The sequence below is a fragment of the Trichosporon asahii genome (assembly GCF_000293215.1).
Source record: "Trichosporon asahii var. asahii CBS 2479 unplaced genomic scaffold scaffold00020, whole genome shotgun sequence".
In the NCBI taxonomy this organism is placed as follows: domain Eukaryota; kingdom Fungi; phylum Basidiomycota; class Tremellomycetes; order Trichosporonales; family Trichosporonaceae; genus Trichosporon; species Trichosporon asahii.
Genome location: NW_014040904.1, coordinates 413,087 through 428,131, shown reverse-complemented (window position 1 = coordinate 428,131; position 15,045 = coordinate 413,087). Strand labels below are relative to the sequence as shown.

The following is a 15,045-nucleotide window of genomic DNA, read 5'->3' as shown; positions in this document are numbered from 1 at the left end:
CACAGAGACTACTTGAATGAGAGTTACGACAAAAGTTTGCGCCCCCGACCGCAAAACTGCAGGGACGGGGCGCACGGTTCCTTGCCAGCATGCCAGTGCTTCGTGAGAGATATGCAGCATTTTCCGTATTAGATAAGTCTTTACTCAAGACCTACAGCACCTTCCCTCTCTAAGAGCAAGGGAGTACACGCAATGCCCACCAAAACGTCATTGACCGAATGAATTTCCACTACGCGGCGTATTGGGGGGAGAAGTTGGCGGCGGGGTTGATCGATCGCCTGCGCCCTCTGCCCCAAACGCCAGACAACTGTCACCTCTCGTTTTTACATGCAGCTCCAAATAATGTTATGCTGCTTCAAACCTGCTGAGAACATCTTGGAGAAGAGACCGACACGTATGCGCTTCCCCTGGTCCGACACAGAGAAAGAAACAGGACAGTGGCAAAAGACGTGGCGGGTATCTGCTGAACATTAGTCGCGTTTCACGTGGGAACAGAGATCAGGAGCAGGTCCATTCGATTTTACTGACAATGAGAGAGTCTGCAGCTTGCCAGGACTGTTTATTAGAGCACGCTGAGAATGTTGGAGGCATAGGCGACGGCGGTTTGAAGCGATTCTGGACGCTTGATATTGGAAAGTGCCACTTCGGATGTCTTGACGTATGGCTGTGGTCGGTTTCGCGATTTCGCGGTTTCGCATCATCCGTCCATCCAGCCCATCACTTGACCTCACCCCCCTGGCCCCTGCCGCCTCGACGCCTGCCTCACTCTTCCCTCCACCCAACCACCCTCGCTATCCCCATCTACCAACGTCAACATTCTCCATCCCCAGCTCTCCTCTCCATTCCACGTCGCTATTGCTCCTCTCCATCCGACTCCCCGCGCCCAGTTGCATACACACACACACACACACGCACCCCGACATTGCACCTCCACTCGGACCCTCCGCCTATCGTCTCTGCGCGTCCGCCGCCCAAGCCTACCCCAGCCCAGCCACGGAGCCAGAGCCAAAGCCTGCCTGAGTCAACCACCCCGTACCCTCCATCGAACGGTCGTATCCTCCTCGTCAAGAACAGCCCTCTTCCTCCCTACACCTCCGCTTTGCACAATTCCCTCGTCCATCCCACCTCCGCCCGGCGATGAGCCCCCCGCGCGCTCCGCGCTGGGCAACCAGTGCGTCTGACATTCCGTCCGCCCCCGCCGCGTCCGCCTCACCTGCCCCTGTTGCTGCAACCACGTCAAAGGATCATCGGACCTCCACTCCAACCCCAACTGCGAACGAGCCTCCATCCGCCAAAGCACCTCCTACGACCTCATCCCGTGCCTCCAGCGTCGCTCGCGATCGTGCTGAGCGTGCTTCCTCCAGCAGTCGCCGATCCCGCGCACCTCCGCCAATCGTCACATCTACCTCGGCTGCAGACTCGGGCTCATTCAATCGCGTTGTCGGCGCTGGTAGCACTGCTTCCCCAACGGCACCACCCTCTGCGACCTCAAATGGTACCGCGAGCTTTCCAAATGAGGCTGGGCCCAGCACACCCGCCGGAGCTGCCCCTAAGAAGAAGCACCGGCGTGGTTGGAAGGGGTGGAAGATCGAGGTCGAAGACGAGTTCGGCAACAAGATTCTCAAGTCGCCGTCACCGGAACCAGAGTTGCCGCCTGGCGCACCTAAACGGCCGCGAGGAAGACCGAGGACACGCATGAAGGTCGAAGATGTACCGGCCGTGACCCCCGAGCAGCAGCAAGCTGCACAGACCAACGGAACAACAATACCAGACAGTGCGGCAGCTGCGACAAGCGGAGAAGGGCACACTGGTGAGTCATTCCCAACCGTTTGCATCAACCAAGTTGAGCGCTGCGCTGATGCAACAGCAGAAGTCTCCCAGCAGCCTCCGTCAGCTCCGAATGGGGATGCTCCCTATGACATTACTCGTGAGTCGTTCACTCTGTGGTATCGCCACCTGGCGCAGCGTTCGACGTTAAGCTGACACCGCGCCCCCTTCTTGCAATCTGTGAACTTGTGTCACACGTCGATCCGGTGTTACTTCCCTCGCTCAGAACCAATGCCTGCATCACAACAATCAGCTCAAGATCGACCCAAACGTGAAGACTTGCCACCCCACTCGACTGATCACGGCGACGACGAGACGCTCTTCACTTCTGAAGCTCCAATGCTGGAGGATTCGACAGCCGAGGTCTCGCGCGCGGTTATGACCGGCGGTTCGTCGAGCGCCAAACGGCCTCGAGACAACACTTCCCCGGTTCTGATGAACTCGCCCGAACCACCCTCGAAGAAATCCAAGACTCCGCGCATGTCAGCACACGTGTCTGCTGGAGCTCGTGTTCCAACTATGCCGGCCTCGTCTGCGACTCAAGGCACGCCGACGGCAAGTGACCGTCCGACTCGTGCACAGTCGACCCAAGCAGGAGCCATTGAGGACACCCGGACAAGTCGCTCTTCAGCGCCTGGATCGAGACGCCAGTCGCATGCATCGACATCAAGACCTTCTGCCGACGTTGCGCTGTTCCCTCGCCCGCGCTCCCGCACATCACGCGAAACGTCACCCTTGCCGGTGGTTACGAGGCAGAGGTCATCATCTAACGCCAGCCGACTGCGTGTTGCACCAAGCGGTCATGCTTCGTCGACAGCGACACAGAAGCCCTCTGCGTCGTCATCCGACAGCCGGACGCCCCGAGACTCTGACTCCCGGCGGACTGGGCTTGGAGTGTATCCGTCGCCACCGGAGAGTGATGAACGCGGCCGCGATCTTTACCACGACCGCGACCATGACCGTCACCAGGAGCGTGACCTCGATGCCGATGACGATCAGGCGATGGACGTCGAGGAACGTGTCGCCGGGGGGCGCGCGATCGAGGATCTCGACGACGAGGAAGAGCAAGATCCAGAGACGGAAAGGCGCTTGCGCGATGTTGTGAACGAGGCCGAGTATATCATCAACGCTACGAACCTGCGCCGTAAGGAGGACAGTGATCGCCAGCAGGCCCTCGACTATGACCGCCGAGTGACCCGTGACCGCACCCGTGCACGTGAGCTGGAGCGCGAACGCGAGCGGGAGAGGGATTTCGACCTGGAGCGAGAGCGTGAACTCGATCGCCTTCGATTCGAGCGCGAACGCGAGCGTGAGCGTCTGGAGGAGTATCGCGCTCGGCCCAGCGAAAGACGCCGCAGCATGTGGGAGGAGCGCGAAGGGCATGACATCGAGTCGTCCCGCGGAGCTGTCGACTGGGAACGTCGCCGTTGGAGGGAGCGCTCGTTCGATCGCGAGCACGTGGACAGCGATCGCATTCGTCCGGAGCCAGAGCGCGACCGTGAGCGCCTGTGGAGGAATGCGGATGAGGACCGTCCACAGCGGCGCGAAGATCATGTGTGGGACAGGCGCGAATACAACCCGCGTCGACAGTACGACCCGCGGTCACAGTCTGCCCTCGAATCTTCCAACCGCACATTTCGCGACCGCATCGATCCCTACGACCACGTCGACGCTCGCGATCGTGAGCGCCGCCTCGAGATTCGAGACCCCCGCGAACCTATCGACATGCGTGATCCCTGGATGGTGGCCCGCGAGCCACGGGACCAGCGTCCACTCACTACGAACCGCCATCCCCCTACTTCTTCACGTGCGGGCCAATCTTACGCATCCCACCCGTCTAGCAGCGGGTACTACAGCACACAGAACTATGCGTATGCTTCTGGAACGTCTACTGCTGGTCACTATCCGCCAGGTCAAGCAGCCTACGCCTTTGACCCCCGTGATCCGCGCGACATGCGTGACCTGCGCGATGGCCACGACCCTCACGATCCCCGCACAGCCCGCGACCTCCGTGACGCCCGCCGCCCTCGCGACGTGCGTGGCCTGCGTGATCCCCGTGATCCCCGTGATCCTCGCGATGTGCGCGATCCTCGCGACCCTCTAGATCTTTCTGACCCTCGCGACCCTCGGGAGCGTCGCAACTCGCGCACCCATGACCGGGACGACTGGTATCACCGCGCTGCGGCTGTGCAAGGAGCAGTAGGACGACCGGTCACCGCACCTGTTACAGCCAAGCTGCCTGCTGGGCTCGCACCGACTCCTCAGCCACCGACCGCTACGTCGCAGAACCACACACGGTCTCACCGCCTGTCAACTTCACAGCCACAGCCATCCCCCCTCGTCGACTCGGTCAGGTACCCGGAGTCGCCCTATGTGGCGCCGGAGCCTCAACTGCCCGACCTTGCCTTCGACTATCCAGCCATCGTCCTAGCACCGAAAGGAGGCGAGTACGATCTTCCCGCGGACCTCACGGAGGCGAACTATGCGCGTCTTCACCGCGAAGGTTTTGACGGTCTGGACGCGAAGCTGGAGGACAACGCTGCTGGCTTCCTCGAAAATGTGAAGGTGAGTGATTCTTGCTTCGGCCTCACGGGGATTGCGGATGCACATGTTGCTTCCCGTCGACGACAAACTGACTCGGAAGCTGACTTCAGAACAACCTGCGCACTCTCGTGTCGTCGTACTTCTCCCAGCCGTCCGCGAAGCGCGACGCCTTTCTGGAGCGTGTTGGGCGTGACCTGGGCCGCTTCGGTCTTGAATTGACTGACTCGGCGGATGGAGCCCTGTACACCCGACCCCCAGAGGTCCGCGAACTGGAACGTGAGCGAGCTGCTGAGCGCGCAGCTCGGGGCCGCGAACGTGACCGAGAGCGTGATCACGAGATCACAGCATCTGGCTCGTCAAGGGTATGGCACTCTCGCCACTCTCTGCCGTCCTCGCACCAACACAGTCGGGGCGTGATTGACGCACCTTCTCACTCCCGCCGCGGTCTGCCCGATGGTATCGCTGGTCCTTCACCCCCTCGCCGTAGCATGGTCGACGGGCTGGATCACGGTGCGACCATTCCGCGACGCAGTTTGCCGACTCTCACCGGACCACTGCACCCCCCTGGACCGTCTGGACAGCTTGGACGTCCAAAGTCCCAACCGCAGTCGCAAGCACGTCCTGCAAGCGCAGCTGGGGCCGGGTCGGGCGCTCGTCACTCTGTCCCGATCGCGCCCAAGCCCCGAGACCTATCAGGAGTCATGTAGACTCGTAGTTAATCACAGTACATTAGAGTTAGTAGTTCACATGTACATACTGTAGAAGCACAAGTAACGCGGTGTTGGCGTGGCCGCCGCAGCTTTGGGGGACTGATTGCAGCGGTTGCAAGCCGCTGCAGATTGTGGAGGTAGGCGATGGACGCCGGACAAGGTTCGAGAGTGGATGTTTTGGTGTTTGGATGAGCGGGAGAAAAAGGGGAAAATAATGCGGGGATATTTTTGCTCGCTCGTTCTTGACGTCTTTGGGTCCCATCGTCTCTGGGTGATTTGAGCGCCAGCTGCGAACATCTCGTTTCCCTGTTCTCCACCCCAATCTACCCGCTGTCCAACAACACCCCCGTCCGACCAGACCATCAGGCCGAGGCGGGGCGCTTCGACGTACGCCTCTTGTTCGACACCGTTCGCCACCCACCGACACCAAAAATCGCACACTCCGACACTCTCCCCTTGTGTGACCCCTCGATCGACTTTCATATATTTCGAACACCGACTCCCCATCCACACTCGACACCACCCACACCTTCCCCTCTCCACCGCCATGAGCGAGTACCGCACTCTCCCCGGTGCTGTGCGCTCGCCCAGGAAGCAGCGCGACAATTTGCTCCCTTACGCGCGCCCGCCCACGACCCCGAATGCGAATGGCCCCACCCTCCGTCGCTCGACATCGATGCTGGGAGGTCTCAAGTCCCTCTTCTCCCGCCCGCTGAACTGGATCTCAACGCCTAACAAGCAGGCAGAGCAGGATGTCGAGGCTGATGCGGCCCGTGAGCGTCCAGCCCTCGCCGCTGGGTTGTCACCGCCCCAAGGTTCCAAGAACAAGCGTGGGGCCTCACCCGAGTCTCCCTCCGACGGCCGCAACACCAAGCGCTCACGCAAGGCCAGCCCGGAGAAGCCGGTTAGGAGACGGCAATCCCTAGGCAACCTGTATGCCTCGTCGACGTCGACCTGGACGCCTGCTCGGGGACCGTATGAGCCTGCTTCCTCTAAAGCTCTTCCGTCCCTTACCCCGGGATCGCTCCGCAAAGCTAATCGCATGAGCTTAGCTGCTCCTCCGTCCGCATACCTCGACCCGCCTCGCTCGATGCTCGCACCCTCTTCACCCAGTGTGCGTGGTACGCCTCGTCGCTCCGACTTTGCCCCGTGGGATGCGGACCGGGAACGCGAGCACTCGGCCCTCGCCCGTTCCGACCTGGCCCACTTCGGCGAGTCCGCCGGCCCTGGAACCGCGCGCGCTGCCAGCCTTCGGTCACACACTCCTCGTCGGTCCGACGCGATGATGTTTTCAAACTCGCCGTTCCGTGCGGGCTCGGGCTTCTCGCGCTCGACGACGGCTGTGAACCTGTCCAGCATTGCCGGTGACGACCGCATGGAGCGTGAGGGGACCGCCCAGTCGGATGTGTCGATGCGCACTGGTTCCTTGCGCGGTTCGTCGCGCCTCCGTCAGCGTGCTAGTATGCACTTTGACGAGTTCGGCAGCATCCCTGAGTCGTCCGAGGCGGCGCACGGCGGCACTCTCGACTGGATGACCTCTCCGCGGGCCTCGACGTACTCGCGGTTATCGCACGCTCGCTCGCACGGCTCCCTCGGCCAGTCCCAGCGCCAGCAGCCCACTCCCATCCGCCGAGGGCAGATGGTGTTCGACGCTGAGCGTGGATTCATCCGCGAGTCTGATCTGGAAGCTGAGAAGCCAAAGCCTGTTGCTCAGAACGAGGCTGAGCGGATCTTGTTCCACCTCGAGGCGCTCCGAAAGCCGACCAAGATCGAGAAGAAGACGCCCGCCCCTTCGACTGGTCTGCCCCCGAGCCTCATTGGCAGTTCCAGCCGCCAGCTCCGCAAGGCCATCTCCGTTCCGCTCGCGACTCAGGCAGACAAGGAGAAGACGAAGAAGAAGCACGGCTCCGAGTGGCTCGCCGACAAGGCCATCTCGGCGATGATCTCGCCGTACGGCCGTCGCCGCGCCGTTGATGAACTCGCACGCAGCCAACGCAGGGAGCTCGCCGCGTCGCGTCGCGCTGAGGCTGAGTCTGCCTCGGATGTTTCGGACATGGAGGTCGACAACCACAGCAAGGCGAGCTCCCGCAGCCGCCGGAGCACCCGCTCTCGCTCCAAGAGCTCGTACGCCAGTGACGACATGAGTGTCGACGAGCCGCGCCAGAAGCTTCGCCGCTCAGCCCGCCACGCCAAGTCGCCCGACCAGGAGGAGACGACGCCGAAGGCGACCCGCCGCTCGACCCGTCTCCGCGCTTCGCAGGCCAAGTCTCCCGAACCTACACCTCGTCGATCGACCCGCAAAAAGGCAGCTGCGTCGCCCGAGCCTGAGCCGGAGCAGGTCAAGACGCCAACGAAGGCCAAGGCCGATGTGCCTACCGTCGTCACTATCGCCCCGTCGCCCAGCAGCAACTCTTCCTCCACCTACCAGGTCCGCGATGACTCTGAACCCCGTCCGCGTAGCTCGCTGCGTGCCGGTCCCGAGCGCAAGACGCGCGCCCACCAGGGTGCGGCCAGCTACTCTTCGTCTCGCGCGACTAGCCCCGGTACGGGCAGCGGCCGCTTCTCGGCCCGCGACGAAGACCTTCCCCAGATGGACGAGCTTGAGAACGCCAAGATTCCGCTTGCGTCGTTCAAGAACTTCTCGATCCCGATGTTCGGCAATGATGCTAAGAAGGACGAGCCTAAGGAGAGCACGACGCCGGCAGCGCCGTCGGAGCCGCAGCTCAGCTCGCGCCTCAGCGTTCCCTCCTCGTCGCAGTCGACCCAGCAGCGCAATGCCCAGCTGAGCTCGCTTGGCAACCGCCTCAACGGTCTGCAGTCTCGTCCTCGTGCTTCTTCGCCCCTTGCGAACAATTCTATCGTCGCCGAGGTGTCCAGCCCCGAGACAACTCCCAAGAAGGACTCGGCTCCCGCCCCGATCACCTCGGCGCCCAAGTCGCCGCCTCCCTCGACCGGCTTCTTCTCCCTCTCTGGTGCTGCTTCGGGCACGAGCAGCTCGTCGCTCACTCCTACTGGCTCGACGACGCCAGCGGGCAAGCCTCCTGCCAGCAACTTCTTCTCGAAGCCCGCTACGAGCACTACGACTCCTGCTCCGGAGTCTACGGCGCCCAAGGCGGCCGATGGCGGCGTGCCCAACTTCTTTGGCGGTTCCAAGCCCACCTCCGGTGCTTCGACCCCTCCGCCCAAGCTCGACTTTGGCATCAAGCCTGCCGAGACTGGACCGCCGGTGGTTAGCAACCTCTTCAGCGGATCCAATGGCGATGCCTTGAAGCCCACGGAAGGCTCCAAGGCGCCCTTCAGCTTTGGTTCCACTACCTCTGTTGCGGAAAATTCTGCCGAGACGCCCAAGCCCGCGTTCAACTTCGGTGCGCCCGCTGCCGACAAGCCTGCTGAAGCGCCCAAGGTTTCTGGTGGCTTCTCGTTTGGTAGCTGTTCCGCTGCACCTGCAGCCGACAAGCCAACTGAAGCCCCGAAGCCTGCGTTCAGCTTTGGCACGCCCTCTGCCTCGCCCGCGCCTGCCGCTGACAAGCCTGCCGAGACCAAGGCGCCCTTCAGCTTTGGTTCTGGCAGCTCGACACCTGCCGCCTCTACCCCGGCCGCTGGCGACAAGCCAGCGTTCAGCTTTGGCGCCCCCGCTACCTCGACTGACAAGCCTGCTGCCGAGAAGCCTGCGTTCTCGTTCGGTTCGGCGTCGTCCACCCCGGCTCCGTCTACGGACAAGCCTGCTTTCAGCTTCGGTGCCTCGTCGTCTCCTGCCCCTTCGGGAGGCAGCAGTTTCGGCTCTGCTGCTCCTGCGACTGACAAGCCGGCGTTCTCGTTTGGCTCGTCGACCACGACCACCGATACTGCTAAGCCTGAGGAGAAGAAGGACAAGCCTGCCTTCAGCTTTGGCTCGAGCTCGGCGGCCCCAGCCTCGTCTGGCTTTGGCTCCTCCAACGGCTCGACCGCCCCTGCTGCTGACAAGCCCGCGTTTAGCTTCGGTTCGTCTTCTGCCAGCCCTGCGCCCGCGGCAGCTGCGCCCTCGTCTGGTGGCTTCTCCTTTGGCTCCAGCAGCGCTGCCAAGCCCGCCGAGGCCGCTAAGCCATTCAGCTTTGGCTCGTCCAACGCTCCCCCCACGAGCACGCCGAGCGTGAACGGTGGTGACAAGCCGTTCAGCTTCGGTGCGCCGTCGACCCCTGCTGCTCCTGCCTCAGGCTCTGCCCCTGCATCTGGAGGATTCTCTTTCGGCTCGTCGAACTCGACGCCGAGCAACACCTTTGGCGCCGGCTCCACCTCGAACACCTTTGGCAGCACCAACAATGCGGCCGCGCCCTCCACGCCGTCGTTCACTTTTGGTGCGTCGTCCAGCACACCTGCCAACGCGAATGCGGGCTCCAGCGGGTTCGGCACTGCCGGCGCGTCCTCTTCAACTCCCGGCGGTTCTGGCTCGTTCACCTTTGGCGCCGGCTCTGGGTTCGGCAGCACGAACAATGCCTCCTCGTCCGCCGCCGGCGGAAGCGGATTCGGCTCCGGCCCCGGCTTCGGCGGTTCGAGCAACAACAGTCCCTCCACGGGCGCGACCAGCGGGTTCGGTTCTGGTGGTGGTTTCGGCTCTGGAACCGGGTTCGGCTCCTCGACCACCACTCCCGCCGCGCCCGCCGCGTCGTCCACGCCGAGCTTCACCTTTGGCGCAGCGCAGCCCTCGCAGCCCTCCACGCCGACGGGCGGCTTCGCCTTTGGCTCGGCCAACAGCTCTGGCAATGCTGGAAGCGGCACATTCCAGTTTGGCGCGGGCAGCTCCACCGCCGCGCCCAGATTCGGTTCGCCTGCTCCCGACGCTGGCGCCGCCGGAGGCTTCAGCATGGGTGTCAATGCCGCGGAGCAGGCGCCCGGCTCTCCCGGCGCGAGGAAGATCAAGCCGCTCAGGAGGGGCGCGAAGCGCGCGTAAGCTCAGAGCACGAGCGAGTGCCAATGACGGTGTGCCGCCATAGATACTACTTTGGCGAAGAAAGTGCAAGGTTCTCCCCATCCCATCTGTTCGACCGAGTCTCCCGTCCCAATGAGTTCCCTTCCATATCGTAGTGCGACCGTCTCTGTACTCTGCATCCTCTCCCCTCCCCCATCCACACCACCACCATCAGCAAACACATAGAAGCCCACTGCAAACGCAACGGATACGTACGATAGTCCCATAGTCTCTTTTTAGTCGCATTTTTGTCACTGCATGCATTTTGCCTGGAACGCACCCTCGCCGAGCCGCACACACAGTCAGTGCTGAAAAGCAAGGTGAAGTGTCACGCCTCGGCTTACTGATCCCCACCCGCCTAGTATTTGGGTACAGGACAAGTGCGGGTGATCTCGAATTGGAAGTTTGGCGCTGACGGTCGAGATCAGTTTTACCGTCGCGGGAGCACAGAGCGACTGATAAGCAGGACAAGTAGTGATGAGAATGCATATGCTAAGGTTTGATGATACTCCGTCTTCCTTCCCTCTCCATCTCCCTCCCCACCGGACCATTGGCCCACCTAGACCCATCGATCCGTCTCCCTCTGCCCCTTGACCGGCGCATCAGGCGACGCTCCGCCAACTCCTCCCCACTCGCTAACGCCTGCGGGACGCGGAACGCGGATAGGTTCATAGTCGTCGTTGGACGTGGGCGCCATGGAGAACTTTTTGCGCTTCTTCTCAGCGTGCTCCGACTTGGTGGCGTCGAGGGCCGCATCGGACGCCGACTGGAGAGATGACGGAATGGCATTCAGGCGCTGTGATGTCAGCTTCTATACAAGACTCGCCCAGCTTCTCCGGCAAAGATTCTTCCGCGTCCGACCCGCCGCCTTGGAAAGCCTGCGTTCCCGAGAACGAGTCCACGGTCGGGAGACAAGGGAGAAGATTGGAAGATGGGCATCCACAGTGTTTGGCCTCAAGGCAGCCCACACCCAGTCGCCGTTATCCGTGAGGACACTCACGTAGTACTCCTCCCTAATGTCCACCTTCTTCCTGTCCTTGTTCATGCCCAGCTCTTCCTCCTTGGAAACACTCTTCGTCTTCGAGTCGTTCAGGTCGTAGCGTGTCTGCGTGAATGTGCTCAGCGCAAATGAGGAGAACACCACGAGACCGAGGAAGGGCAGACCAAACAGCGCAAAGGGGCGCTGGCGCACCATGCGCAGAAGCGGGTTGGGGTTCGTCGACTTGGACGAAAAGGCCATGTTGTCGACTGTGCGGACTGTCAAGGGGGAAGGAAGGCGGTTCAAACGATATGCCCTTCGAGATTGTTGATGTCAGAAGCCGGCTTGCTCTGTTGAGAGAGATCTCGTATCTTGGTTCAAGTGCTGAAGTTGAGACCGAGTTGACAGTCGAGCTCGTGGAGTATTGTCGTCGTCGTGAAGCACAGGGTGGAGGCTCCGAATCGTCATTCGGAAACGTCCATTGCTGAGGTTAGCGTACTCAGCGGCGACGGATGCAAAGTGGACACTACGACATCTCCGTCAGGCACGGGCGGCGTCATGAGTGAGCATCAACAACGACATTTCTGGAAGTCTGCGTCTCCCGCATCAGCTCGTCCAGTTCTTCTCCGTCTCGTCCAACGCTTGCCGAACACTACGACGAACATCTTACGGCACCGAGTCTCACCTTGCTCATCGCCTCTGCATCGTGATTTGGATATCGGAGTGCTAGGAGCTCATCGATCGCCCGTTCACGGCAGGAGAGGAAGGCCGCCGACCGGTTCGCCAGCCCTTTGTACCGGCGCAGACGATCTGGACCAAAGCTATCCTGCATTCTTGGCCGATTGAGCAACAACGCATTCCATTTCTCCTTCTTCTCATCTCCTCCTTCTCAACCGAACGTGGCTCGACTGCCATCGTTACGCTTTCGCGATAGCGTGATCGCTCTGCAAGCTAGGCATGGGCCTCCTGGGCAACCGTCAACCGCGGCCTGTCGAGTGCTTCTTCTGCCAGTCCAAAGCGATACTTGGACCGCGACCTGGAGCACACCCGCCAGCGAAGGGAACCGATCGGAACTGGCTGTGTCCCGCATGCGAGTGCTGGAATGTCCGAGACGGGGACGGCCAGATAGTGTCGTACCTCCCTGCGATGCGGGAGAGGGGTCTGAACAGCGGTAGCTGGGAGAAGAGAGGTGAGTACTCCATGAATAGGGGCATGCTCCTGCTCAAGGCGAGTGAGGACGGTGCAGGGAGTGTGGCCGCACTTGGGTGAACCTGCGAGGACGTGGGCGGCAGAGCTGACCTCAGCTTCCCAACCGGAAACGCATCTTCCCCCCTCGCGTACAACAGCGTTCTGCCGTAACTGTCTCACGAATCAGACGCTTGTTGTGAACATGCTTGCGAACTACCTGCCCGACGAGAACGTAAGCATCACTTTCCGTGAGAAGCTTGCTAATGTCAGGACCCGAGCTACCCCGACCTCTTGGCGCGGTTACCAGCACATCGTGCGTCGCTGTACGCGCGCTACCCACCAGTGTGTGCAGCGTGTCAGCCTGCAGTCGATGAGGCACTGAAGCGGGCCGATCAGAAGGCACAGGCCGAGGCGCTCGGCAATGCTCTCCGCCGCGGCAAGGAGAGCCAGCAACGACGGTCGGTCGCACCCAGCCAGGCCGAAAAGATAGTCGCACAGGCGAGGAAGACCATGTTTTGGACCGGCGCAGTCGCTTTCTACGCGACTCATGGCTTGCGTGAGTTGTCGATTCTGAACCGTAACTAACAGCAGTGCTCTTCGACCCCATTGTCACGAGAGACCTCGTCAATCAGTCCCTAATCGGCTCTCTCACTGTCGGGCAGGCTCTCGTCGGTTTCCAGATGGCTGCCTGTTTTGCCCTTGCGACATGGGACCCACTTTGGTTCAACAGCTGGAGGGGTATGCAGCCACCTCCGCGAGAGAAGAGACTTGCGATAGACGTAAGTCCATACTAGCGCTGGACAGGTAGCTGACGTGCAGCTGTCGCGCATCTTCCAAACGATAGGGAGGTTGTATGGCGCGCTGTGGCTTCTCGTATGGACGCAATCTGAGCACCCTCCAGACTGGCTCATCTCGCCTGCATGGAGTGCCGTGGTGGACGTGCTCGCGCTTAGCGTCTTCGTCTGGGTGACGTATCAGTGCATGCATCAGCGGCCTGTGACGCTGAGACTTGTTCGCCCCGTCAGCGCACCCACCACACCCTCCTCAGCCGATGCGGATGCGCACGCCGACTCCCTGTCTGCATTATCGCTATCAGGGACGTCGCAAGTGAACGGTCGACCGCCCCCGCCACCACAACCGATCTTCGGGAAACAGTCACTGGGCCTGACCCCGCCGCCGCGAGACGAGTCTGAACCGATGGATTGGGAGCCGACTGCGGCGGACTCCTCGAATGAGACAGGGAGCGACTGGGACAGGTTCGGCATAGGAAGGCAGAACATGTTCCCCAGAGCGTCGGCGTCGGAGGAGACTGGCCTCGAGCCCCTTCTTGCCACATGGGGTCTTGGCCCCGACCCTTCGTCAAACACCATGCCCGGGTCAAGGGTCAATGGCATTGTGGACGTGCAAATGATGCCAGCGGAGAGTAGCCTTACGTGGGTCAGGGCCCGGCTGGCCGCGGCTCAGCGTGCACTTGCGGTTGTGCGCGCCGGAAGCGCTCTGCTCTCGCCGACACCGGCCGTGCGGGTAGCCTACCTCGTCGTAGAGTCGCTCATCAGTGCGACCCGAGCCTTGTTCTCCGACGAGCGCTGGACCGCCATCGTTAACGGCGCCGACGCAGTTCTGCGTATCTCGTCCGTACTCGCCATCAGTCGCGGGGTGCGAGTACCTCTTGCTGTGGAGCCGTCGATGTTGGCTGCCGTGGAGGGAGTAGCATGGTCATTGCTCACTCTCGTAGTCAGCACGATGACCTCAGAAAGGGAATAACTGCTTGGGCGATAGGCGCCTCGGCTGTTGTGCTTGTGAGCAGGCATCCTGAGCAGCAGCGACGAAACAAGAGGAGCTCCTTCCTTCAGCGCAGAACATCTCTGCAATGGGCCGCGGCGAGGACGATCGACATGTAACGAGGAACAAGGTACCAGGCCAGACACCAATATACTGATGAAATGTAACATTTGCATCCCATGAGAGAGATAGGCGCATACTAACATGCCCAGACCCACTGACCAACGTGAGCCGGGTCGCTCGGAGCGCTTGAGCATGCTACTGACTTAACGAGCGAGGTGTCATTTCGTCTGCTAGGTGTGACATGTTTCTAGTTCTCTGCTCGTAAAGTTCAAGACATTCGATCGCACTCATCTCCGAACCTGCCTGAGCTTGTTCCGAGCATGCGAGCCAAACAAGGTGGTGGAGGTGTTTAACCTTGTGCCTGTGTCCAACCTTTGTCCAACTTTCGCAAACCTTGACCGGAACGTCTCGCCAGATCCACGGCGTCTCCAGCCTCGTGCGTGTAAACTCGAGTACGATGCGTGCATCGAAGACACGACCTGCACCCAAGATGTTGATGCGGCACAGTGGACGCAACCACGCTGCCATTGAGCTGAATGAGGGCGCAAGTGCAAGCTCCCATCCAGGACTGTCACTGTTTTCCGCGATGCTCGGGAATGTCGTTGGGATGACCTGTCATTCAAACCTTATGCGCTAGCGGGTCTGGCGGACCTGACCGACAGTGCTCTTGGTTTGTTCGAGTATGTGTTCTCTGACAAGTCATACCCTGCATCACTGTGACATCCCACGAAGATCGCAAGGGCCGCTATGAAGCAGATCGAGCAGATCCGAAGAAGGTGCAACGGGTCTCAGCGGGCCAGCGGGACTGCAGAAATGAAGAGCAGGCACATCCCCATACGTCAGCACATCGCCACGGGGTCAGAGCAAAGTGTCAGCCGGTCAGTGAGAAGAATTCATGGGAGGTACGAAGGTACAGGTACGAAATGAAACCTGGAGTTCTCTCAGATCGATAACGAGCAACAACCTAGTCTCAGTTCACCCACGATTTACCCTCAGTTCACCCACAC

At 61.1% G+C, this 15,045-nt stretch overlaps 4 protein-coding genes across 4 annotated transcripts; 3 read left to right on the top strand and 1 right to left on the bottom strand.

Annotated features, from left to right (window-relative positions):
• Positions 1–1,137: 1,137 nt before the first annotated feature.
• On the top strand, positions 1,138–5,078 carry A1Q1_00464 (uncharacterized protein; the record flags this gene model as incomplete). The annotated part of the gene is made up of 4 exons (XM_014326113.1): positions 1,138–1,810; positions 1,871–1,927; positions 2,054–4,392; positions 4,482–5,078. The coding sequence occupies 4 exons, from the start codon at positions 1,138–1,140 to the stop codon at positions 5,076–5,078; spliced, it is 3,666 nt and encodes a 1,221-aa protein (XP_014181588.1).
• A 550-nt stretch (positions 5,079–5,628) lies between these two features.
• Positions 5,629–10,008, top strand: A1Q1_00463 (nucleoporin nsp1; the record flags this gene model as incomplete). Its single annotated transcript, XM_014326112.1, has 1 exon — positions 5,629–10,008. One exon carries the CDS (start codon positions 5,629–5,631, stop codon positions 10,006–10,008), a length of 4,380 nt encoding a protein of 1,459 aa, XP_014181587.1.
• Positions 10,009–10,585: 577 nt separating this feature from the next.
• A1Q1_00462 (uncharacterized protein) lies at positions 10,586–11,266 on the bottom strand (the record flags this gene model as incomplete). The annotated part of the gene is made up of 2 exons (XM_014326111.1): positions 10,586–10,822; positions 11,027–11,266. 2 exons carry the CDS (start codon positions 11,264–11,266, stop codon positions 10,586–10,588), a joined length of 477 nt encoding a protein of 158 aa, XP_014181586.1.
• A 1,129-nt stretch (positions 11,267–12,395) lies between these two features.
• A1Q1_00461 (uncharacterized protein) lies at positions 12,396–13,957 on the top strand (the record flags this gene model as incomplete). The annotated part of the gene is made up of 4 exons (XM_014326110.1): positions 12,396–12,506; positions 12,554–12,749; positions 12,812–12,972; positions 13,013–13,957. 4 exons carry the CDS (start codon positions 12,396–12,398, stop codon positions 13,955–13,957), a joined length of 1,413 nt encoding a protein of 470 aa, XP_014181585.1.
• Between the last annotated feature and the right edge of the window lie 1,088 nt (positions 13,958–15,045).